Here is a 27,906-nt window from a genome sequence, read left to right on the forward strand (position 1 = left end):
CTGAGATATGAGTATTCCATTATTACAATGGATTTTGAGGTGTTACAAAAAGAAAAATATACTTCATCTGTATGTCTTTCTTGAGGTTGGGGCTACTATGGATAAATGGAGTTACATATTCAGAAACACAATGGGCCAGTTTCCCAAACAAGGATTAAGCCTAGTCTTGGACTAAATTGCAGTATCAATGGAGATTCACCATTGAAACTCAAAGCTAGTCTAGGCTTAGGCTTAATCCTTGACTGGGAAACTGGCCAAATATGATTAAGATGATACACTACTTAGTGACCTTTCTAACAAAATGTTTGGCAGAAAACATGTCAAGGAATCATTAATTTCAATTTAATGAGTAATTGAATATGGATCTGAAAAAAGGAGCAACAGAATTCCTTTTTGGGAGTCTGGAAGTATGTAATACTTTCACACATTATTATTTAAAAAGAGATCCAGATTTTATACGGTTTCCATTAGTCAGAATTGCATATGAAGTCACAAAATATTTTAGATGTCAGTTTTATTAACATGTTATGCAACATGTTATGGGGACACAATGTATTCAACTACTAAAAGCTGAAAAAAATTGCAATGTGTTTCTGAGCATTAGTTCATTGACAACATCTCATAGCATTGTGGGTAAGGTTACAAGCAGATTATTTCCTTTACGTATAAGTAGTGAGTATGTGGACCTGTGTTTCCTTTCCCCTCTTCTTGGTCACTAATCTGGTCCAGCATAGTTCCTGGTCACACAGAACTATTAATCTCTTTAAGACGGTCATTGAGGATCAGCAATGCCACCATTGCTAGCAATGGACCTCTTGTTCCTTGGGGCACCATCACCTTGAAGCGGTGTGGCTCTTTGGCAGCATAAAGTTTAGATGCACATGATGCATCCTTGGCATTTCACTGTGGTATAAGTTATTAATATTACTGGAAAATTAGCTTTCCAATGACGTTTAAAGGAATGCTTGCTCTGATGCAATCTCAAGGTTGTAGCTGATCACAAGTTTCAGGTGAATTTTACAGTAAATCACCTTTTGCTTAGGACAGTATGGCTCTCATAGTATGCATTATCCCAGAAAAGAAATTCAGCTACAGGCAGTCCCCAGGTTACAAACAAGATCTAAATTTGTCTTTAAGTTCAATTTGTTTGTCAAATAATAATAAAAATTATACAGTAATAACAAAAGTAGCCACATGCGCTACTGTACTGTACCTTGAGCCAACGAACTGTTGAAGCTGTGAAATGTTTTCACAAAGTAATGTGCGTGTGTTTGCTTTTATAAATCATTGGATTTAACTTGAATTTTCATTATAATAACATGATGCCCAAAGGACTCTGGCCCTTGACAGGTGGATAAGGAACTGGGCAGTATCTTCACACGAAAGAGGCTCTTTCATTAAAACCCCATAAAAGAACCCAACACAACACAGCAGTTAATGACAACAACTTCCTTCTTCTCTAGAACCTACCATGCCGGCTTCCTAAACCACCCCAACATGACATGGTACAGTAGGCACACACAATCCACGACATTAACATTACCAAACATCAGCCCTACACATGACATTAAATGCATGTCACACTTGGCACACAGAACATGCACAGTCATAAAGAATGACACTGTACAGGGGCTACTTACAATACTCATCCAGAATGCACCGGGGATATGCAAATTAGCCATCCTAGCAAAAAGCAACTCACTAATGCTACAATAGACTTTATGACAGTTCGTTCATAGGGAAAAGTTGTCTGTCAGTCAGACATTCTTAACTCAGGCACTGCCCGTACAGACTAACCTTGAATGATGCGCATATGTCAGTTAAGGTCCTGGGTGATGATCAAGCTGTGCACATGGGTCTGGTTGTTCCAATGTCATGCCTGCTAAGGACAGGAAAATAGGTACAGGAAGACCACATATTCCTCAGAGCACAGCATAGGGTCATAGGTCATTTCAGCCTGGTTTCATTTCAAAAGTTTTGAGTTTGCTCTTGTTAGGCCTTTTTACTAGCCTAACAGACATAGGATGGTAAGGATAGTGCACTCTACAAACATTCTTTATCACTGGTCCCATAAAATGAGTTGCACTATCACTGTTTACAGATACGGGTTGTCCATATTGCATTTATACATTTCTCTATGGATATGCTTCAGTGTATTTAAAGAACATCCATCCATCTTCTTGCTCTCCTTATCTACTCAGGTTTGCAGGGTTCTTAGAGCAGGGCTCCGGAGACCCCCAGATGATCCACGTTTTTGCTCCCTCCCAGCTCCCTACCAGACAGTCCATAAACATCGACTGACTTAGAGAATGTGTCTGCAATAAGTAGTCATATTCATACCTGCAATCCATCATCATGTGAATAAAATCAGTATGAATATTCATGAAATGTCCTTGGGGGTGTGCATCACCAATAATTCAGTTCTGGCTTTCTTTCATCATGCTGTTGAGAAATAACTTCTTCTATGATTGTTGTCTGCTCCAGAAGAATTTAGTTTAAAATGGGAGAATATGTTAGAATCTATCAGGCAGCTACCTTGAAGTGCCATAATCCATTATGACGGAAGCAAACTGAGTAAATATGAGGTCTGTTTATTATCAATTGCTTAGTGTACTTCAGCTGTAACATATCAAGCAGGAAGTCACAGACAGGTCAAAAAGCGGTCATCTTTATCTAGTAATAGAACTATATGTCTGACATTTTCTCCCAAGTTGTCTCAGGTCGCACTTTGCAAAGGGTTAAAAAGCATAAAAGTGTTAGTATAAGTATTCAGTACATTATCATCCTGTTGTTCATGACAGGGACATCTTCTTGCCCAATCTAGGACAGAATTCTACTGTTTACTTACAAGACACTAATGCTAACCTCTGGTTATCTTACTGAACTGATCAAAGGGTACAATCTAGAGCAGGGGTCTCCAACTCCGGTCCTGGAGAGCTACTATCCAGTAGGTTTTCTGTCTCACTTGGCTTCTGATGAGCCACACCTGCTCCTGGTATTTACCTGAGAACAGGTGTGGCTCATCAGAAGCCAGGTAGGATAGAAAACCTACTGGACGGTATCTCTCCAGGACCAGAGTTGGAGACTCCTGATCTAGAGCGTACATCAAGATCAAAGAATGCAGGCCGTCTTGCAGAGAGTTAAGCTGCAGACGGCATGATGACGGCATCATGACGGCATCATAGAACATAGGAAAACACACAGTACTACCCTGTCATGGTTCCGGGCGGCTCAGACGCGAGGACGTGGCATAGTGCACACAGAAAAAGGTGGACGACCCACTTGTGGCTCCAAGAACACAAACACGGGGTTTATTAAACAGAACAGAAAACACTACAAACACAGCAAAACCAAAAAGACCATGAGGGGTTAAAAACTGAAAGGGGATTAACAAAGACTAAATAACAAAAACCAAATACACATCTAACACTGAGAATATCTAACATCACAACCATCAAACACAATCAACGAACCACTAGAGAACAGAACAGAAGCAGGGACTTAAATACAGAAACCAAAACTGGGTAATAAGACTAACACAGGACAGGTGAGACTAATTAACAGAGACCAGGAAAACAGGGCACAGGTGAAACTAATAAACTCAAAGGAACAAAACAGGGAAACTAAGAACTAACCAAGGAAACAGGGAAATAGAAACCAACACTAAGGAATTACAAACAGGTAAAGACACAAGCAGGGGCACAAGGAACAAAACAAAAACCAACTACAAAATCAGACACAAGAACTAGAGAAACTCAAATGAAACACCAGGGATCAAAATACAAAAACAGAGGAAGTGGGATTCAAACACAGGATAGAAGGCTTCCTAAAACAACTGGATGCTCAATGTGCTGAGCTATGAGGCTAACAGAGAAGAGGGGAAATACAAAGGCTAACATGAAGGACGGGATGAACAGCAACACCTGCTGGTCAAACGGGGAAGGACACAGTAGGACCACAGGGGCTGACCCTGACACTACCCGGCCTGTTTATTGTTAGCATGCTCAGTGAGGTGGGAAAGCCAGTTACCTCCCAGATGTTTTTCCCTATCAAAAGTTTTTTTTCTACTCTCCTCTGTTGTCTTCTGCCTCATTTATTGAGAGTCCACAACCTAATGGGGACACCCCCATCCCTATGGAATACCATACCTTTCAGGTCTGCTGCTCCAAGAGCAAGCTCTACACTGGGCTTCTGTTCTACTAAAACAGTATTCCTACACTAGTACTTAATACCTCTACTAACCTTAGTATAAATGGGCCCCTCATATTAAGCGATTTATTTTTATTTTATTTATTTATTTCATTTTTGGCACATGTAAAATATTGCAGTGGCTGAGCTGGCGGAAGAGGAGGGGGAAAAAAAGAAAGAAAAGAAAAGAAAAAAAAGAAGGAGTAAGTGAGAGAGATAAGTCAAGAACGATAGGAGTAAAGTAGAAAGCACATAATCTCCAATTGCTGCATCCGTAAAGGAGAGGTGAGAAAAAAAGGCAAAAGATCAACAGCATCTGAAAGAAGTGCAAAAATGGATAACTGCATAAACACAATCAAAAGAATAAAGAAAATAACATAGCTATACAAACATACAACATTGTTGTGTGTGCTTGGAGGGGTGCGTGCTTGTGTGCGTGTGTTTTCAACATGGAACGTATTAATAGCGAGGGTGAGAGGCCGCAACCACACCCCACAAGAGCCAGAGGTCGGCAGAGACAGGCCCAGGGGGCCCAGGGCGTCCGCAGCCCCCGAAGAGCACGGAAGACCCACGTTGCCAACAACAGTAAAAAGCGTGTCCTGGGTCTGCCCCGGAGCCTCCTCGCACTTAGTCATGCTCAAAACACCCCCCAGGGAGTCGACCAGAAGGCATCCTAACTACATGCTTGAACCACCTAAACCTTTTGATGCGGAGGTGCAGCAGCTCTACCTTCAGTCCCTCCCGAATGTCCAAGCTCCTCACCCTATCCCTAAGGCTGAGCCCAGACACCCTCTGGAGGCAATTAATTTCTGCTGCTTCTATCCGCGTTTTCATTCTTTCAAAATAGTAACATAAATTGAAATTGAAAGCTTTGCATTATGGTTCAACTCCCTCTTTACCATGACAGAACGGTACAGCGTCACCATTACTCCCGATGTTGCAACTATCCGTCGGTCAATTGCCCAATCCCTTCTTCCCTCACTTGTGAATAAGACCACAAGATACTTGAACTCCTCCGCTTGAGGCAGCAACTCATCCCCCACCAGGAAAGGGCAATCCACCCTTTTCTAGTTGAGAACCATGACCACAGACTTGAAGGTGCTGATCCTTATCCCAGCCACCTCACACTCAGCTGCAAACCACCCCAGTGCATGCTGCAGGTCACAACCCAACAATGTCAACAGGACCACATTATCTAGAAAAAGCAAGACGTTATCCTGAGGCCCCCGAACCAGACCCCCTCCACCACTTAGATATGCCTACAAATTCTGTCCATAAAAGTTATGAACAGAACTGATGATAACGGGCAGACCTGGAGGAGTCCAACACACATACTTTCTGCTGGCAATGCAAACCAAACTTTTGATCCATTTATAAAGGATCAAATTTTATAATTCAATTGTGAATGAAAGGACTATCACAAATATTTACTGAAAAATCAAATTCTCGGCATACTGTCAACTGAACTGGTTATAATATGTGTCATATAAGAATGATTACGGATAGCCCATAGTGCAGCTTAAGAAATGAAGTGGATTTTATTGTAAACTGGATTACACAAACAAGAAGCAAAAGGGTACACAAGGAGTCAAAACAAAGGCAGGAAAGTGGACCAAGGCTACCTAACTAACATAGAGGAAATACCAAGGAAACACCATCAAGGAATTCTTGCAGGGGCAGGTGATATACACAACACCTGCTGACAAAGGAACAGGACAAGAGCAGGTGCATACTGTATATACACTCGCTACATTTACATGCAAATTATTGCACCAAATGACATCACAATGCGAGGAGGGGTATTGAATATGTTAAAAAATCAGTTTAAAGTTTATCTCCGCTGCTTTGCATGAGCACTGCATGCAATCATAATCATTTTCATCCTTAGACACAATTGTGTATAGAATCAGTAGAGAAATAAAAACACACACGAAAAAGAACCAACAGATAATGGATTGGGGCACTCACACTGCAATATCTGTCATAGTTGGCCATTATGGATGCCCTACTAGTAAGTCACACGCTCAGCTCATTCAACCAAGTAGCAGCCTGGGAAGCAGAGGCAAACACAAGGGCTAGTAAAGGAGCTAAGAGGAGGAATGAACAGAAACAGGGATACGATGGGTAGGACGAGACGAGGCAGGGGCTGATCCTGACAGGATGTAGAAAGAGGAAGTTGAGAGACATAGACAGCAGTCCATAAAATCAAAAGCAGATATAACAGTATAAGTTGCAGATGGTGCTGCAATGTTTACATGTATCTGTACCATCTCTACTGCAATTACAAATAGAGCTGTGAAAGTCATCATTTCCATTAGTCATGACTGAACCCCTGACAGACCATATCTGGGCATATCTAAAGCAGGGAGATGAAGTCAATTTCTATACAGATGAAATAAAGCTGTTACTTTACCTCATATATATGTAGTTTTGTTACTGACTGGGAACCTCCTAAAGGTTGTAGGCAAGGACATGAAAGTGTGTTTCACAGTGATTTCTAAGCTTTCATCCTACAAAGTTAACGAAGCCTTCTAAGACTTCTATGACCCGGTTGTTTGCACTTATTCCATGACAGGTGTTATAATTTAGGCTGTCGGCTTCATGAAAAGCCAATGGGACAAGGCTGTCAACTGATGATTGCCTAATTTGGGGGCAGGACAATAACTGCCTTACATGGCTTAAAGCCCATGCTGTCACACAAGTCCCACAATCTAGTGAGAACATTATCATTATGTTCTGACAAAAGTTTTTGCACTGTAATGGATTGGCATCCTGTCCAGGGTGTGTCCCAGCCTTGTGGACTGAGCTGCTTATGATGAGCTCCAGATCCCCCTGAGACCTTGTCCAAGAATAGCTGCTAGAAGATGGATGACTAAAACTTTTCCTGTTTCAGATCATGGGTAACCAAACCCTCCCTATTTACATACAAGTAACGCTCCCCAGTTGATACAGAATTAAACAGTTTGGACGACATAGCTTATGTGAGGCTCTGGACCCCTGGGAAAAGCCCCCAGTTACACTTTTAGGGATTTAAAAAGGTCCATTACCTTTCAGTTTGTTGGCATCGTGCCAGACAGGATGGGAGCTTCCTGAAGATACAGATCTCCAGCTAGCATGAGTCTTCTAAGTCACGGCACCAGACTGTCAGGAATTGCAGCACAGAAATGCTGCAAGCAATGGAAACTTTAATCACGCACAAGAAGTTGTCTCCTAATTTTCATTCAGCAAAAGCTTAATAATGATACAGCCCCTTCCATTCTCATATCCTTTATAGCTTGCACAGCTAAGTAAGAGGAGGTTGTACACATAAAATAAGATCTGTCTTTTGTAGCTTACACAGTTTGTTCAAGAAACAGGAGTCTGTACATATTTGGTCTAACAAAAACAGAAATCAGAAAAAGAAAAGAATTATTGAGACAGTAACAACTTTTTCTCCACATCTCATCACCTCAATTTGTGCTGTGAAGAACTCATAGCTGCTTCCAATCCCATACACCTCAGCTCTTCCTCAGTAGCACCTTGAGCACATATTGACCAGAGGAGGTCATCATCCAGAAGATATGTTGTTCATTCTGATGTCTCCATACATAGAGTATGACACAGAAGTGGCTTATCATTGCCTTCTTCCACATAGTTTGAAATAGCATCACTGCTGTTGTCAGCACTGTAATCATGGGCCACTGACTCTGGCCTGTATGCTCTCTGCCTGAATAGGTGGGAGGTTTTGTCTGACACCTCTCATAAGGCATTGCAATTAATTCTAGCCCCTCTGACAAAATGTAATCTTGGGCACCCTCAGTAGATCATTAGACTCTAAGCTCCCTCCAGCAGTACATTTAGTACTGAATATGAGATAAATGGATCCAAAAACGATGTAAATTAAGTTCAATTGCTATATCATATATTTGTTTTTTCTACTGTAAAAACGTTCATAGTCTGTCCACAGACTGATACATTAAATCCTCTTAACATGAGCTTGGTATCGCTTTGGTGAACAAGCCTTATTTTTTGTTCATTTTGTCAATTTTATGAAAAACTACTGTATAGCCATAAATTGAAATATGTATTAGATTCTGGAACTATTTGGGTGTTTTGTTCACCCATTCAGGGTGTACCCCTGATTTGTGTCCTATGCTGATTCCAAGCTCTTCAGCAACCCTGTCCGTGATAAGCATTTGGGTTTGATGGATAGATGGAGAGATGGACTGATGGATGAACATGGGAAACTAGCTGAACGAATGATCTCACATTGGTTTCATTACTCTACCTTAAGAAGGTCATTGAATTGCGTAAGAGGCTATGTGAGAAAATGGTGTAGAGATATAGTTAGGTATAAGTAGCTGCTGCAATCTGATATCATAGATTCCTGCCATGGCAATTTGTAAGACAGAATAAATGAATGTCTCCCTAGCAGGAAAAATTTATAAAATAATTTACATAAAACACACTGCTTAAAATTATGGATGTTACATAAACTCTGTGAAGTTGAAAAAAGAATGTTAATGTCTTCCAAGCCCCCAGAGAAATTATCCCCATAAGGTAGTCAAATATGTCTTATATAAACAACACCCACCACTGACAATTCCAGCCAAAAAAAAAGTCTTGTTTCTATGACCATGTTAGTAACATATTTGCACATTATCCAAACTTAGAAGACACAAGCTATCTGAGATTTTCACAAGGCAATGTTTTTGAAAATACTATATTGTGCTTATTGAACTGAGAACTATAGTGCTAATGTGGAACTTTATGTCTAAGCAAAACTATCAGGATATTTCTTTTCAACTTGTGGAATGCATGACGTCCAGAAAATAAACTAAAGGTATATATAAGTATAATGTATTGCTATAAATAAATGCATAATTTTTAAAAGATGTTTTTAAATCAAGCATAATGATGTCCCTGCTATTTGTCATCTGTTCAGGTTTTGTCATCATTAAACTTACGTGACTGTACATTGTAATGAGTTCCATGATATTTTACATGAGAAACATCTGTAGTCTTCACTTTGAACATTTTTACTTAATGAATCTAGATTCCAGGCAGTTTTCTGTGCCGCATGACACCCACGAGTCTTAAACAAGTTACATTTCTCGCCTTATTTTTGTGAATTCCCTTCTTGTGAGCGGGAAATCGGTAAATCAAAGCCAGATTGAACCACATCCGGAAATTACTTAGGAATCATTAATTAGTTCATACCTAACATTATATTCCCTGGGCTTCTTTTGCAATAATCCTGTAAGTCGCGCCCCCATCTGCTTCAGTTACTAAAAGGTGGTGGGGAGGGAGCTCATAAAAAAACTAAACAAATGCTGTTCAGCCTCATGTTCTGTGGGCTCACTGTGTGGAACATCCAGAAAGAGATTAATCTTGCCATGCAATTTCCAAGTATGGTATTCAACCAAGGACATTCACGTGGGCCATCTGCTGCAGCCACATACAGCACAGTGTCACTACTTTGTTGGACCAATCAAGGGAAGTACTGCGGAATTTCCTTACTCCTTATTCAATGAAGTAAAAACAATGATATATTGTAAGCAAAGAAGGTTGAAAAGACATTTTTATTTTATTTGATCTGGCTACATCTTCTGGAACCTCTTCCTTTTATTCTGGAATTACCCTTAGAGTGATATTTCAGTAAAATAGCACACATGTTATGATTCCTAATCAGTTCTCCCTTGACATTACTACATTACTCCTATTCCTACCAATACAACTTACACACCTGTTTGTACGTTCAGTTGTGTATATGGTTGATGCAGATTGTGCCAATGATTATGCCCTGGTTGTCAAGTATAACGCAGAAGTGGCCAGAAGTTTGAGCCCAACCTTGGATTAAAAATAAATAAATAAACAATACACTGCTTTGTCAAACTTTTATTACAAGAAAATATAAAAAAATACTTAAAACAAACGTAACCGACTAATTTTCAGTATTTTTCAGATTGTAGTGACATATTTAGCCTGAAAGGCTGAAACTAATGGTTTTGAAGAAAACATATCAGGTTTGTCTTTAATGCATTGACATTCACTTTGTGTTGGAATTCTATTAACTAATGTCAGAACTTGATTTGTCCTTGGCCTCTCTTGATTGTGTCTTAATAGACCACACGATAGTCACTTGTCTACCTTGTCCCAGATCAATCTGTGAGTTTATGCGTTGCCTGCTCCGCATGTCAATCTTCTGTTGTACTGTATCTCAATTGATAAGTCAGAATTTTTAATAAAGAATTGTTATGCTTGTAATGGCCAGAAAGACACAGCCAACAATAGAACAGAGGGCTCAAATTGAAATTTTGAGTGAAGAAGGGTTCTCATCGCCAAATTACCACAAAGTTAAATGTCTCCAAGCATGGAGTGACCCACTCTTTACACAGAAAATGGATGACAGCAAGCAATAGTGACTGGAAACAGTCTGGGGCAAGGAAAGTGACATCAAAATCTGAAAATCGACACATAGTTGTGATGTGTAAAAGAAACTGGAAGATGACTATAATGGTCTGAGGGCTGCGATTAATATCAACAGAGGGAAACTGGTGTCTCAATGCAGTCAAGCAAAGACTGAGAGCAGCTGGACTGCATGGTTGATTTGCTGCCAGAAAACCTTTACTTCATGGTGTTAAGAAAAAGAGACTAATATAGGCTAAACAACACAAACACCGGAGTACTCAGGATGGGGAGCAGGTCTTGTGAACAGATGAAAGTCCATCCATGGGACAAGTTGGACCAACAAGTTTAGAATGAAAGTTTAGCAAATGAGACAAGACTATTGGCATGCTTGAAAAGGTGCTGGGAGGGTTTGGACACAAGTTATTCTCAAAAATTGCTGGAAAGGATGCTGTGAATCTGTGCTGCTGTGATAAAAGCAAGGGGTGGTTATTTTGATGAAACTGGTACTTAGGCACTCGCATTCATTAAATTGCACTTACGATGCACAGTACATTGTTACATTATACTTCAAAACCAGTCAGTTACATTTGTTTTAAGTATTCCTAATATTTTCTTGTAAAAAAGTTTGAAAAAGCAGTATATTGTATTTTTTTTTTTTAAATCGGGGGGTGGGCCCAAACCTCTGTCCTGTAGTGTAGTTCATTCCCTACAGTAAATGTTGCAAAATATGCATATAAAAAACACCTAAAAGGAATAAAAAAAAATTCAAATCAATAATTCCTAAATCTAGTTCTAAAAGACCCACACGTGCAAGATCCCACTCAAGATCCTCCTGGGTAAGATTATTTTAAATGCAAGACCCTTGAGAGTTGAGGTCAAAACCACAGAAATGTATATAAAATGTCTTCCCTTCAAATGTTTTTTTATCCCAACAGCTGCATGGTACACCCCTCTTTCCTAAGGGAAAGTAAGAAGCATCTTGAAAACCATAACCCTTTAACATTAACCCCTTATATTCAATATATAATAGGCTAATGATGACATTAGACAGAACATTGTATCTGTACCCTTTTTCTTTTTGTGTTAAAAGAACAAGTAGAAGTTGTTTCACGGTGGTGTCAGTGAAAAGAAATACCTGCTGTTATACCTGCTGTTATCGTAAGTCACTGCCTGTTCAGTACCTGTGTCTGCAAAGATCACTGCTGTACTTTGTTTAAACATTCGTTTAAAGAATATCTTGAAATACCTTTGGCTAGTTTATGTTTCTGTGCAGTACTGATTTTGTCTGGATCCACCACTGGATAAAAATGGAAAGCAACATGAATGAGGGAGGGGTCTAGCTCTCCGGGTGAGGGCTCTGTGCCCATGATCACAATGTCACCACTTGAAATCCTCTGACTGGCAAAGTGACACACACATATATTGCACATTGCTTCGGATACTGTATATTTATACAGTATATACAGTATGTGTGTGTGTGTGTCTCACATAATTTAGGGAGGTAGCAATTTCACATCTTTGACATTCCATTAGTTTAAAATGTGGAGTGGGAGTCTCCATGAATAAAGCTTCTTCTCCCAAGAAGCCCATCACTTATTTCAGTCACCTTGGCAGAAGTGAACTGTACACTGGGCTATCTGCTGACAACACAGAAACCAGCCACACGTTTCCTACACTCGCCAACCATTAGTCAGAAACACTATAACCACAGAAAAATCAAATTTCCATCCTTTTCCTCATTCTAACACCCAAGTGCTGGTGATTAACCAGCTATATGTCATACACCAAGAAGAAATTTAGGTTTTGCTCAATTTGCTGAAAAGGATACAAAAAAAGACATCCCCCCTTTCCCAAATGTTAAAATAATAGAAGTCAGATCAGGAGGTTTGTCATCGAATTTAACTGAGTTTTTCCGCTGGTTGAGTTTTTCCCATGGCTGTCACTCCGCCCTAAAACTTTTTTTCCCACTCTGCTTTCTACGGTGTCTTTCACAGCTTCTGTTACAGTACGTCTTCAGCAGTGATGATCAGCACCCTACTGATAACCACAACATCTCGGCAGCGATTCCAGGCGGAGTAAAGGCACGATCGATTTACAAATCTTTTATATTTGCGGCTAGTTAAAATGCTGCCGATTCCTTGGATAATTTTTAGCAATATTTTCTCCTGATACTTCGCTGCCGTTCCGCTGGCAAAGACTGAGGGCTCTGGTTTCTTGAAGAAGACGAGATGTTTTGGAGCGTGAAACATTGCAGTCTGATCATTATCATAGGTGAGTGTTAACAATTTGTCTATGTATATTACCGCGGTTTTATATTAGCGGTATAATACAGTTCAAAGACTATGCATATTGTAGAACTTAAAATAACATAAACCCAACCCGGCACAATGATTGAGCCGCGAATATGAATCGGAAGTTTTCGAGAGAATTTCATTTATGTAATAACATATTGCAATAGCGGATACCATGTGGTACAGGTATTTTTTTTAATCCCCATGCATTAAAAAAGTCTGAAACCCACATTAAATAATCTTTACGTACTGCGTTTGCGCGATTACAAGCAAAACTGTGGGCTAAAATTTTTTTAAATAATAATAAGCCGCAACAGTGCAGGAAACGCCAAACGTGGAATAGCATAATGTTTGCAGTTATGTAGTTGTCATTATTTGCAATGAAACTGAAGGAATTAATTTAGCAACTGTTGTCAAAAGGCCAGTATATATAAACCAGTTCCTGGAAACAATTTTCTTACATTAAGACAGCATGGTATCAGCTAAATATTGAGTTATAGGTTTAGTGTTGGGATTCTTCCTGAACAACGTTCAAATAATAATTAGCTGAAGTACTACCGTGGCCATGTCTCTCCGTTATTTTTGTGAAAATCCTGTGTTAAGTCAGCCTGCTTATATAGTCTCTTGCTGACAGTTTTATTACAAAAAGTGTGTTTTAACTTAAGGGTGGGTCGAAACAACTCATTTAATATGATCTTTATACTCATGGCTTTCGTTATATTACTGAGTTAGAGATACTGTTGGTAATGGCGCACATGAAAGGTTTAAACAGCACCATGTTTGTTTCTGAAGGTTAACCCACCTCAGAATAGTTTTACTTTTTGCAGACATACATTTTCCTCTAACCCGAGTAACGGTCAGAGCATGCAGGAAGCAATGAAATCACATTACATTGAATAGCTCCACCCATATATGGCTTCATTTCCCTCCAGAAACACAAACGTTTACACATCCCGTGGGAGGACTGGTTTATATTTGCTATTTTTTCAATACTGACGTTACCTAAATGTTGCCTTCCAGCTGCTTTGCCCTGGCAGCTGACGTGCTATTGTAAGGCGCCTATCTATTAGACATCTATTAGGTTTAATCTCCAGGTGTGCTGCAGTAGTAAGGTTAATGTCAGTTCTTAGAAGATAAAGAGAACTAGAGCTGGTCACTTGGCCTATGCTTGTATTTTTGGGTAGATCATTAAGACGAATAGCATATTGTTGTACATGGGTGATTTTTAGAATGCAATGACGCATGTGGTTGAAAGCACAAAAAAATGTCATCCACTTTGAATTATTTATTTGGAGTGTTTTATTTCCTGTTCCGGGTATAGAAAATAATAGGCATGTTTTCTTGGAAATGTACGAGAAAAAAAAACACTTCTTTTAAGCTTCATTAACTAAACAATGAAATGTGCTGTAATGGATTAAGTAAAAATAATTAATATTTAGTATTTAAATATTGAGAATATACTTTACATGACGATGGGGATGTTCCTTGGTTTCACGTTACTAGGGTTACTGTTGAACCCTTATTATTAATGCATATAGACCCTTGTTCTATAAAGCATGTGACAAGTTTACCCATAATGTTAATTAATATGCATTTACATGTCCATTAGTTATCTTTGTGTGTGGCTTTTAAATGTGTCTTTGGTGTTACTTGTGAAGCTAAGGAAAATATATTAACACAAAAACTAGTTAACTTACTGTACCTGGTAGGCTGATGAGACTGGGTTGAGTAATTCGAGTGTTTTAAATGTGTGACTGGCTGTGTGTTGGGTTTACAATCTGCCAAACAGGAATATTTGTCTGTTCTTGCCAGTTTTGAGGATGAACATGAAAGTTTTTATGATTCTGAGAGTGTGTCACCTTTCTGCTTTCTGCTTAGTCTTTGTGCTTTAATGTTCTTCATAAGCCTAAAGTTTAATTGATTTTCTTATGGCACCAGTTACCTTTGACTAATGCTAAATGTAATCCAGTTAAATTTTAAACTCATTACTAGGTCCTATCCTTAGCCCAGTTACTATTGATTCAGTTAGAGGGACAGTAATATACAGTACTTTACAGTTTTTTTCATAGTATGGTCAGTCCAATGAAGAACCTTTACCATGTGCCATGTGATTGTATGTTTTCACTTTAACCAGGGCCCGTACAACACATGAACATGTTACACAACCCAGTCACAAATCATAACCGTGTAGTTCATACACTCCCCGAGATGAACTGACACATTTTTAATCCTTACAAATGTCCTCCAAAATGTTGCCACATGGACACACTGTATTTCAGGTATTGCACTGACTGCAAATTCAGAGGAACAGAGCAAGTGAAATACAGATTGATGGCTTTCCCTTTGGCAGAGTGTCAGGTCTAAAATTTATAGTCATTTTAATCTCTCAAGGGAAGGAGAGGCCTACTCTGCTGAATTTCAAAAGGTAGAATGAATTGAGCAATTTCAGTAAATTTAAAAATTTGTTGCTTTAAAATGTATGTGACACATAAGGCCTGCTTAGACATTGCTGCAGCTGAGTTCTCGAGAGAGTTGGCATGCATAAGATGTGAGGACCCACAGCCTTGCAGGTGATAGCGCTATACAAAAAAAAACACACACTGTGCTAGTGGAAGCCCAAGTAGAGCCCCAGCCAAGCTTTACCATCGGCGATCCCCTGTCATACTTAACTGCCTGGTAACATTTTACTTGAAAAGACACAAATAACTTAGTTACTCAGTTATTACTCATGTGAAAATCATGAACTAATATACAGTAGTTCCTGCATGAAAAACATCAACCATCATGATTTATTACTGATGAACAAACATGGGATAAATAAATGACAAACACCTAATTACTGGTTAATTAATGTATTAAGTGAGCAAGTACTACTCCATTATTTGCACCTTCAAGTAAAGTGTTGCCCATTGCCCAGTTTCACTCTGTCTCAGGCACATACATGTTGACCTAGCTGCAGCAAAAATAGCAGCCTACCTGGTGATGGGGGTTTCTGTCAGCTGGGGTGGGAAGAGGGGCGGGTGGCGACAGTAAATGGTGCTGCCCCGGGCAGCTGCCCATCTTGCCCTTGCCAGAGTCCGCCCCTGCGCACACATCTGTTAGGCATATTCATTGTTAACATGTCCGGGGAGATATGGGCAGCCAGCCCACCTTTGACCCCAAGAGGATTTTTTTCTCTTTGTCAAACTGTGGAGTTTTGTTTCTTCTTTTCTGTTGCCTTCTGTTTCATTCACTATTCATTCACACTGTAGTTACCATATTCTGTGCATACATGTCAGTAAATGATACTGTTGTTAGATATTTTTGTTAAACAACTTGGGGCAGCTATGTTGGAGAAAGTGCCATAAATTAATCTGAAATTAATATGTAATATTTGACTGACTATTCAACAGGCCAAATTAGGATGTAAGTTACTATCAGAAGTTGTTAGCTTTTGCCTCATCCCGTCATTGGTCTAATTTGCATAATTTCTTTTGAAAATACCATTTGAGTTTGCATTTTTTCATAATTTGGTTGCAGTTAGATTTGTTCTGTGACTAGACACCGCTACTTTTGAATTAGTTGCTTTAGTGTTTCAAAAAATACAAATCAAGTCAACCTAAATTAAATACCTCTCAAAATCACGTCCTTAGCTCTGTACTGCTCTGTGAATCGCTCTAACATTGTAGCATTTTTATTTAGTATTGGCATACATGCTTTTTATGTGTATTGTTGTACCTCTGGTTTTCCTCAATACACCGTCTCTGTGTACTTCTGTTGTTTGTGGATTTGTAACTTGATGATTAACTTTATTATGACTTCTGGAAGTCTTTTAATAGCTCATGGTTTTAAAGATTCCAGTATATTTTGGTATACAAGTTTTGAAATGACCTCACATGGGTTGTGCTGAATGTTGATAAACAGGGGACGTGGTGGAACCCAGATAATCCCCTCAGGATGTCCTGTATCTGTGTACCAGAATGTCGATACTATAACTTGTTGAGCTCAAAAGAAATCGTCTTAAAAAATGCAGTAAAGACAAGGTTAAGATTTTCTTCTATTCTTACTGAACTGTAATACTGTAGGTTTTATTTTAAGAAATGATTACATTGCTTGAAAAAATATATATGTTATACGAAGTAACGGTTATTCACTTACTGCTGACTTCCTCCATAGTGGCAGATAGTTCATATGAAAGAAAAGTAGAGTGACATCAGAAGTGAACACTGTGTCGCACAATGCTTGGTGCTGACCAGAATAACTTTAATTAGCTAAGTACATGGAACGTGACTTTGGTGTATTTTGTGCTACTCAGCATTAAAAACATGATGCATATGAAAGTGAAGTCAACTTACAATATGTAAAGGATTAGTTGATGCAGTAATTAATGCATTATAATTAGCTTTTCAGTTTAGCATAACAAAAGCTGCAAACGCTCCCCTCGTGGCATTTTTTTTTCTAAGGAAAGGCGTCAGTTCCTTTAACAGAAAACGAAGCAATGCGGTTTGCTTTTTCAGCTCCAGTGTAAGAGATCTGCAGCATGTCACCAGCATCAAACAAACTGTCCTACTGACACTGAGTTCAGTGTGGGTATGTGAAAAGATTAACAGCTACATGTAGCATCTGTGACATCCAGGGGTGATGTTAAGGCTTTTTAAGATGTTTCATTTTGGAGTTCTGGGAATTTCGAACTAACTGAATACAAAGGGAGCATTTTTAAGTGCGGTCAGTGTTTAGTAAATACAGTGCACTTATCATAGCAGTAAATTAATCTGGCTATCCACAGAGAGACATTTCTCATTCTATCAGTCTTCTAAATGTTGAATAAAATGACTGTATTTGAAAAACTGGGAATTTTTATTTGATTACAACATGCTAAGCAAAAACTGATCTGAAAAGCATTATTAAATATAAGTTTTGATCAGGCCTGCTATTTTTAAATGAAATTAAAGCTGATATTCTATATAGTTTTACTTGACATAAAGCACAAATGGACTGCACAAACTACCATTTACTTTAGGTATGAAGCAGCATCATCCGTTTTTAAGAAACAGCTTCCATGCAAGTATTCAGGAAATTAACTGAGGTGATCTGGGCATATAGTTTGACAGGAGTTCTTAAACCTGTGACAGCTGATTAAAAAAAAGAGGCAGGTTTAGTTTTAAATCACAGTATTTGGAATATTTTGCTAAAGGGCTGCTAACCATATTATGTATTTATTGGTCATGTGTGTTCAGATATTTTCTATATTCAAAATATTGAAGCACTATCCACTTCAGAACACAATCTGAGTTGATAACAAGGATCATTGCTCCTTGTGATCAATGGAAAAGTAGAAAAAATGGGTAAATGGATCAGTTTCTCTTTTCTGCTGTAGATTTTTTAAATTCATGTATTTGAAAATAACAGTGCTAAATGAAGTAACATATGTAAAATACATAATGCTAAGCATTTTCCTGACAGAGATGGGGATGAAACTCTTGCAGTCTGTTTCAGTCAGCTTATACTGAAACTATATTAGCATTGACTTTATGTAGACAGTTGTAAAGTACTGTGGAACAGACAGCAAGAAATGATTAATCTGTATGCTGTATCTGAAGCTGTATAATCCATCCTTCCATCTTCCAGTTGCTTGTTATGCTCTGGGGCCTTTTTGAGGCAGGGTAAGGTGCCGGCTCTCTTCATCGTTCCTTTATAGATGGCTGATCAAGGAGACACGTTCTTGACTGACCAGGGTGGTGATGAGCCAATGCAGAGTGACAGGTCCCTGCCCCAGTTGGGCATCTCCACCTATGATAAAAAAGAACAGGGATGTTACAACATAATTATATGTATTTCAAAGTGATTCTTCTAACCTAATGCAAAATAAATACTTTAGGCATCAGCAACAGCACAGAGCATAGAAATTGCCATTAAGTATTATTAGTTCCCTAGGTTATCAGTGCAAAACAAGGTAGCAAACCAAATATCTGAAAGTCAAAGTATCTTCTATTGTCAGCCTCAGATAAATGATGTGGTGAAATATCATTCTTACTGGTCATAGTGCAAATGAAAAGTAATAAATAGAATATAGTAGAATTGTACATTTTGCATACTAATAAAAGTATGAAAATAAACAGTTCTGTCCATTAATACTGTGTCCAGTTTTTACAGATGTATATGCAATAATTATGTGTAAGTACATTCATTTTCTTTTAACTTGGTTCAATTGGTAAAAGTGGTTTAGCTCAATCTGACTTTTTTTAGTATGCAAGTGCAGTGAGCTGAGGAAAAAGGCCTGTCTGGTCCTACACCACAGCACATTGCTGTCCTCCAGCACTGGAAAAGAACTTTGGTTACATCATCTCCCTAGTAGTTATAACAGTAGTGTGTCTCCTAGAAACATCCAAGGTTTTTGTGTTGTGGCACATAATTATAACTGATGCAGGTCTTGTAAAAATACAAGCAAGTCATTTAATGTGCACTATATTTAACAGCTGAGATTCCCAACCCCTAAATCACTGTTCATAGTATGCTGATGTGAGACTGTGACATGTTAAATGTCTTGAAAAATGAAAAGGACAGTAAAAAATTCAGCTTTCATATAAAGACTTTATTCAGATTTGGAATATCATGTGAAAAGTATGTTAAGCATTGTAGTTCTCATAGAAATTCAGGAATCTAATATATCACACGAAAAAATTCATGGTATGCTAAAATGAAAAGTCTCATTGTGAAATCAACAAAAAGTCCAAACTGGTTATAAACAGCCCCTCTATACAATATACCATACAAAGTTGTGTCACTGAGGGGCACAGTGCAGGCAGGAAAATGAAGGCGATGATCCACTTACAGCTCTAAGACAAAGCTTTACTGAATACAACTAAAGACACATTGGGGAAATATACCAAAATAAAAAGACCATAAGGGGACAATCAAGAAATTAACTAAAACCAGAAAACAAAACACGCAGTGACAGAGGCACAATGACTCAGCAAAGAACAGAAAGAGGGCAAAAGCACTAACATACAAAACTAACGAGATGATGTGCAGGGCAGGTGGGAACCAATCACACAATTAACCAGAGATACAAGACAAGAATCAATGGGTGGAAGAACTAACACTAATGAACACAGAACCAGGGAACTCTATGAATCACAAAAACGAGGAACACTAATCAATCCAAATAAACAGATTAGGCTAACATTGGGAAAGGGACAGGAAGTAACATACAAGCAGAACACAATAAAACAAGGAAGAAGCAGAGCAAACCAAACGATAACAAAAGCACCAAACCAGTGGCCTGTACTACGAAGCAGGGTGACTGGCTTATCGGGGTGGCTTTTCTACTTGTCAGATTTAAGGTAGTCTGGGCAAAATGTAAGTGAACGAATATGAATTCCATTTAAACTGGCCACAGGAATAAACAGAAATAAAATTATAACCCATGTGAGGCTGGCCTTGAACCCACAACTACTGAGGTGCCAGCCTCTAAGCTGCATGCTGCTGTGATGATTTCAGAATAGAAAAAGATCAGCCTATTAACATGCTTTATAATAATCTGAGCAAAACAGCAAACAAGAAACCCATGAATAATGTTACTGATGGCAAAAATGTTTTTGTATATTTTATTTTGGAGGATCTCTACGATGTTTGTGGTCATTTAATGTGGATGAAAAAAATGCCATGAAATTCAGTGGATCAGTGGAGGACATGTTTGGGTACACAGTCCAGCAGTTCGAGAACAATGAAGGGAAATGGTAAGTTAACAGCATATCTTTGTATTAAAGAGTATCTCATCCTCCCATTATTGTTACTGAGATACTGAAAAATGATGCATGTTTTAGTTTTTGTTTTGATTTGTACTTGTTAGTTTAGTTTGTCCGAACACTTTAGCACATAATGAACCCTTAATTGGTATTTAGTTTTTGTTGGATCTGTTATTTTAATTTAGTGGGTTATGACTCAAGTAGCTGCTATCATGTAAATCTCATGCCTGTTTCCCAGGACCAGAAAACATGTCTAAAAGGTGCAGTTGATAAGCCGGGTCACTTTGTCCTCAGAAGTTCCGTCTTCATTTTAAACAACCAACAAGGATCATTACAAGAAAGGAATGTTAATCGCTAACACTGTTTACATGACAGCAAGCAAATACCAGTTGTTACAATATAATTATGTTGGATCACTGTGAGGGAGCCTTTCTACGCCATATGTCAGATAAATTGTGAAGGAATTAAAGCTAAAAGGGTATAAACCGTGTATCAAAATGAATGAAATATTAAATCAGAACATTAACATTGTAGTTTTGCATAGATACACTCCTATTGATTGCTGTATCAAATGTACTCTGTGCTAAAATACGTTGGAGGGATTTGTGCAAAGAACTGTGTACTCCTTGAGGAGTCTTAGAAAATAGCTTCTGTATAATGCCACCATTTGTCTCCTTTTCAAGGATACTGATTGGATCTCCTTTGACTGGACAGCCAGCCCACAGAACTGGGGATGTGTACAAATGCCCTGTAGGCAGAAGTGATTCGAAATGCATAAAGCTGGATTTGCCTGGTAAGACAAAAACATTTTACGTGGAATCGTAGTCCAGTCCTTAGTTACAGTCATCTATCAGGGCACTATGTATCTACTGAACTGTTTGCTTGCTGCAATTACTCTCCAGGAAGTGACACATACAGTATCAAGATCAGACAGATCAGAATAAACCGGGTTCCGCTGTCTCATAACAATAATTAAGAAATAATTAACCATATTTATTTGAAATTGTCCTGTGTGATGATAAATAGACTATTTCTGAACCGGATGCTTTGGGTAATGCTAATTTTGCAGGATTTGGCATCTGTTTATATCATATTATTTTAGTAAACTGGTATCATACCACTTATATTGTGACATATTGTAGATGACTAAAGATTTTTCTGGTATGGATGTTTCTCCATTATGTGGACAATATTTTCTGGCAAAGTTTTGTTTTTTAGTAGGTTTGTTTTCTAGTGTGATAAAATCAAACAAATTTAAATTACAACCATTTATGAGACGTGAACTGCTACCATATTTGATCCAGTGTTTCCCCTACCATTATATTAGGGGGACGCCCCACCCCCCCCAACGGCACCTCCCGCCTCCCTTTTAAGGTCAAGTTAATTTTATTTAATTTTATTTAATTTCATTTTCTATATAGCGCCAGATCACAACAGTAGTCATTTAAGGTTACCTTTCCTATAGAACAGGGCTATTCATTGTCCTTTTATTAAACGTGCGTCGGAAAATATGTCGCGTCAATTACCTGAATAGAAGTCAAAAATATCTGCGTTTTTTTGACTGCTGTCATTAAAAGAAACACATGAACACCATGAATCTCCCCCCCCCCCCCAAAAAATAAAAATAAAAAACCTAGGGGAAACACTAATATGTATACAGTATAAACAGGGATTTATGTGTTTATTAAGTATTATTGCTTTATGAAGCTCTCATCTATAATGCACTATATAAACCTTCATAATGAGCTATAAAGAATCCATCCATCCATCCATTATCTGCCGCTTGTCCGGGGTTTGGGTCGCGGGGTAGCAGCTTCAGGAGAGACACCCAGACCTCCCTCTCCCCAGCTACCTCTACCAGCTCCTCGGGGAGGACGCCGAGGCGTTCCCTGGCTAGCCGAGAGATATAATCCCTCCAGCGAGTCCTGGGTCTGCCCCGGGGCCTCCTCCCTGTAGGACATACGCGGAAAACCTCTCCGGGTAGCCGCCCAGGAGGAATCCGCACTACAGTAGGTGTCCAAACCACCTCAACTGGCTCCTTTCGACGTGAAGAAGCAGCGGTTCTACTCTGAGTCTCTCCCGGATATCCGACCTTCTCACCCTATAAAGAATCCTTAATTCTTATACTGACTGTTATAATGCACTATGAATATATGTAGTTCGTTGTAGATGAGAGTTTCATAAAGCATTCATAATGCATAAGAAACATGGCTATAATGTGTTGTGTGTGTGTTTTTTATAAATATTTATAGCCATGTTTGTAATGCTTTATGAATGCCCTATAATTTAGCAGTGAAGCTATCCCACTTTTTCAGTCCCAGTACGATCCCAATACCTTAACAGAGGGTATCGACCGATATGAGTACCGATGCAATACCAGAGCTCTGTTTAAACTGATAAATACAAATAAAAAATATATGCCAAAAACCTTAAGTTTTTGTTAAGTAACATTAAACTACTAGACACGTACATAATGTACTGTTCCACCTGGTTTGTGCATATTGTTTTAAAAGTGTTTTTGAAGCATTTGCAGCTTAATTTCAATATCTTCCAAGCGAGTATGCGCCCGACAATTTACAGTATCTCCCACTGGCAACAACATCACTTATTACACTTCGTTGCGATCGCAGCCCCTCGTGTATCTCAAGCTGAAGCGAGTGTGCAAACAGCCCAATCTACCGACTCCTAAATCATACATTGCTTTTTTCATATTACTCGCGTTGTCTAGCAGAATTGCCTGCATTTTTGTGAGATTTTCCGCTATATGCTACTCCCACTTCTGAAAACTTAATTTTTATAAATATTGCAAATTGCTGTGGTAGGCCTATTAGTTGCTGTTTCAAGTGTAAAGTAAGCATTTGAATGGAAGGCAGTACATTCTCTTATGGGAACTGCTGCTATTCTGTGTAATTGTTTCTTTTTTTATAGGACATTTTTTTGGGTTATTTGATTTATTTATATTTCCCTAGAAAATACAACCATTCCTGATTCAAATGAAGTCAAAGATAACATGACCATGGGAGCAACTTTAGTAACAAATCCAGATGGAGGATTTCTGGTATGGGAATTAATGCAGAACTACAATATTTGCATGTGCTTTTAATACTGTATTATTATCCTTGAAAAACATAATCTGTCAGTTCGGAGGCACTGGAACATTGTAACAGAACACCTCATCAGAATAGTAGGTGTAGGTGTAGGAGGTGGAGATGCTGATGTTACATATTAAAACTGTGATGTTACATATTAAAAATGATCTTCTGCAGATCTACACACAACTTGCCTGTTGCTCAACATTCTATGTAGCTTCTCAACATTTTGTTAATTTTCCCTTGACAGGCCTGCGGGCCGCTTTATGCCCGGAAGTGTGGAAGTCAGCAGTACACCACCGGAATATGTTCCAACGTGAGTGCCTCATTTCAGGTCATGAACTCCATCTCCCCTCCACTGCAAGGTATGCTGGGTGCAAGCACACCCTTCTTTGTGCTCTGAGTGTGCAGTGGGAGGTGTGCAGTCCAGTGCACACAAGTGCATACCAGAAAGAGTAAACTGTTCTGCCTCCCCGCCGACATTACCCGTTTAGGGAAGAGTTGTCCTTTTAGCCTTTCCATACAAGGTGCAAGCCATGACTTAAGGTAAACGCTGGCTGTTTATATGTCTCGGGGCTCTAAAAAAAGTACTGACTTGGGAGCTATACTGAAGAAGCTCTGAGTAATATTTTCTTGTCCCATAAATAAACATTGGTCACTGCTTAGAAATCATGGTTACTAAGACATAAGAGGTTTTTGTTACTGCCTGAAAGTGTAGCATAAATGTTCCTATGTATGTGTGTGTGTGTGTGTGTGTGTGTGTGTGTGCGAGCGGGTTTACCTATCCTTATGGGGACACAATGTCCCCATAACGTGATAAATATCCGTTTTTTTTCCCTTATGGGAACCGGTTTCCTGGTCCCCATAAGGGAAAACTCTATTTAATAAAAACGGTGACTGCTATGAAAAAACTAAAAATGCAAAAGCTCTTGTATTTTGTTAGGTTACTTATGGTTATGGTTAGGGCAGGGTGGGGGTTAAGGTTGTCATAGTTAGCGTTAGCATTTTTCCCATTGAAATGAATGAGCGGTCCCCATAAGGATATGTTTACCCTACACGTGCGTGTGTGTGTGTGTCTGTGTGTGTGTGTGTGTGTGTGTGTGTGTGTGTAAAATGTATATAGACCATAGGTCTGGGCAATTAATGAATTTTAATTTCAACTACGATTTTGTTCAAACAATATAATCAAGATAAGTTGATTATTGTGCCACATTTAATTTTGTAGTCATGCTCCATTATGTCTTCTGTTGTAAATCCAGCACCCCCCTTTCTAGCCCCTTTTTATTTGTTTCTCAGTTGAATTATATTTAGACTTCAAGGAAATCCCCCCGTTAAATAGTTCAATAAATGCATTGTATTTCCAAAGTCAATGAGTAATCATGTTAAATAATCATGCCATAATAGAGCAGCCCTAATACAACATATATTTACAGTAGCAGCATTACAGTTATAAGCTGCTACACTTAATACATGTGCTTGTTTCTTTTTGCTCAAGTCTGTGACAATAAACTGGACATCGTGATGGTACTGGATGGTTCAAACAGCATCTATCCTTGGTCTAGTATAAAAGAGTTTTTGGTGAAGTTTTTGATGAATATTGATGTCGGTCCAACACTCTCCCAGGTATAATCATTTATTATGGTTTTCATGCTGTCTCACATCCATTTCAGTTTGATTTTAGAACAAAATTAAATAACATTGCAGTATATGTCATAAATGTTGTTAATGAAATCAAAAGATAATTTAGTAATTGACATATTACCAATTTCTTTTCATATAATCACGACAATCTGCTGTTACACCATGTTTTTGTGGTGATGTTCATTACACCTATTGTGTCATCATTGGTTGTTAAGCAGATCGAACACTACCAGTGACGCAAAGTATTGTTGTCAATGTATCGCAACATTAACTTATATACCTTATAACTCTTGTCTCTTGTCTCTCTCTCTCTCTCTTTTTCCCTGCCTGCTGCATCTGACCTGCTTGTCTCACCTGCTCTGCATGCCTGCCTCACCCGACCTCCCTACCTGTCCCTCTCTGTCGACCCCGCTTCCCCGCCGTCTCCTCGCCCCATGCATCTCTCTAGGACTCACTTACCTGACTCCTGACTTCTGGCTTTCGACCCAACTACAATTCTCGTCTCCTGTTCTGGCTTTCTTGCCTTTCGGCTCCTCAATAAACATGCTGGTCTCCCGCAACCAGGGATCTGCTTCCTTCTTCCCTTCACTTCACAACATGGTTTAATATTTTGGTAAATATTTTTTACTCTGTTTTTAAGAAAGAATGCATCTGCTTCGGTTACCTTGATAATGTCTTTCAGACACAGGTTTTAAGGTTGGTTTTAATCTGCTTTGATGACTAACAGCATGAAAATATCATGTCTCACAGGTAGGAATAGTGTCTTATGGTGATGAAGTTAGTCATGTCTTCAATCTCAGCCAGTTCAATAACACCAAAGATCTTGTGGCTGAAGCCAGTAAGATTCCTCAAAAAACAGGAACAAAGACGAATACATTCCTCGCAATTGAGACAGCCAGGTACTGTTTCTGTGACGCCGTTATGCAAGTACATATTTTTCTGTGGAACATGTACACCTGACACAAGATATAACTTTGGTAATTATGTAAGCCTGATTTTCACTGCATGATGTGCACTAATGATGTGGGACAGATATGATTTTGATCTTTAGTACTTGATGGACAACACAGCTTTAGTTGAACTAAGTGGATAGATTATTTTATTGCAGACAAAAACAGACTTTCATGAGTATTTTACGATTGCATTCATACTGTGAGCTTAGTTATACATTTTACACTAGCAATTTTTGTATTAGAATTAATTGAAACAACCAGTACAATAAAAATGCAATACTTTATATGACTGGAGATGAAAGTACAGAAAACTTTTTGGCTTTCCCATTCATCATTAACTACATTACTCTGAATCTAGTAAAACGTACTATAGCAAAATGTACAAAATCGTTCTGCAATTTCATGCATATATTTCCTGATTTACTAACACACATAGAAGAACATTATGCAGCTATCCAGCAGAGGTAGATAGTTCATATCCAGAAAGCAAAAATCCAGACCGAAATTTTGTTCAACTCATGATAAAGAGTCATAGTCAAAGGTTGATTGAAACAAAATCTTGGTTTGGATTTTGCTTTCTGAACTTGACATAGCCACCTCTGCTAACCAGTTATTTGAATCTGAAACTAGAACTGTTTTTTTTTTTTTAATTTTTTTTTTTAGAAAAGAGGCCTTCACAAAGGAACGGGGAGCTCGGCCAGGCGTCAAGAAGGTCATGGTCATCGTCACAGACGGAGAATCCCATGACAATTATAAATATAAGCAAGCTATGAAGGAGTGTGATGAGGATGGGATAGAGAGATTTTCAATTGCTGTAAGTAGAATGGTTTCAGTACAATAGCATGACTAACTCATCTTATTTGTCATGTATCTTATCACATCATTTTTTCACATTTTAGCCAATTAGGTATTGATTTTTCTCATTTAGTTAATTACAAAAACTAATTAATGGTGTCTAATTTTATATTTTGCTCTAGGTTCTTGGTGATTATTACAGACAAAGGAAATCTGAAAAGGATATCGAAACATTTATAAAGGAGATTAAGTCTATAGCCAGTCCACCAATTCAGGATCATTTCTTTAATGTGTCAGATGAGGTGGCTTTGTTAAACATTACTGAATCGCTGGGCAGCAAAATCTTTGCTTTGGAAGGTGAAAGACTCTCAATGCGTTCGCTCTATTCTTAGCCCGTACATGAAACTAGCTTCTGTTTGCAAATGTGTTCCTTTTGCTTTCACTTAGTTGTTGCAATTTAGTTTAATTTGGTACATGTAAACCAAGCATAATGCAAGAGCTCCTGTTTCATCTGGTTGCTTTGCAACACTTCACAGAGCTACACATTCATCAGTATTTAAGAATCAATATTCATCCATCCATGTATCCCCCATACCACTGAATTCAGATGAATGCAGAAAGCATTTCTGTGATATGCCAGAAATGTATTTGTAATTCTCACAAATCCTGTTTGGTTATTCTGTTCAATATTTAATTAAAATAGTCTACACATTTCATATGTGCGGAATGTCTTATTGACCTCCTGCCCACAGGGCTGAAAGTTAGGACGATTCCAAGGGTCCGTGAGTGACAGGTCCAGTATGATATGCTTTCGTGGGGCCCAGTATCTCTA

The 27,906-nt window shown here is 38.6% G+C and overlaps 1 protein-coding gene across 1 annotated transcript in view; it reads left to right on the forward strand.

Annotated features, from left to right (window-relative positions):
- The first annotated feature begins 12,572 nt into the window (after positions 1–12,572).
- itga1 (integrin, alpha 1) overlaps positions 12,573–27,906 on the forward strand; it is a 41,847-nt gene continuing 26,513 nt past the window's right edge. Inside the window, exons 1-9 of the mRNA XM_023823080.2 lie at positions 12,573–12,849; positions 20,467–20,587; positions 21,280–21,389; positions 23,566–23,654; positions 23,936–24,050; positions 25,181–25,308; positions 26,077–26,225; positions 26,943–27,093; positions 27,257–27,431. Of these exons, the coding sequence (XP_023678848.1) occupies positions 12,807–12,849; positions 20,467–20,587; positions 21,280–21,389; positions 23,566–23,654; positions 23,936–24,050; positions 25,181–25,308; positions 26,077–26,225; positions 26,943–27,093; positions 27,257–27,431 (1,081 nt within the window). The 5' untranslated portion in view covers positions 12,573–12,806. The remainder of the gene's footprint in view (positions 12,850–20,466; positions 20,588–21,279; positions 21,390–23,565; positions 23,655–23,935; positions 24,051–25,180; positions 25,309–26,076; positions 26,226–26,942; positions 27,094–27,256; positions 27,432–27,906) is intronic.

This window comes from Paramormyrops kingsleyae, chromosome 7 (assembly GCF_048594095.1).
Source record: "Paramormyrops kingsleyae isolate MSU_618 chromosome 7, PKINGS_0.4, whole genome shotgun sequence".
NCBI lineage: Eukaryota > Metazoa > Chordata > Actinopteri > Osteoglossiformes > Mormyridae > Paramormyrops > Paramormyrops kingsleyae.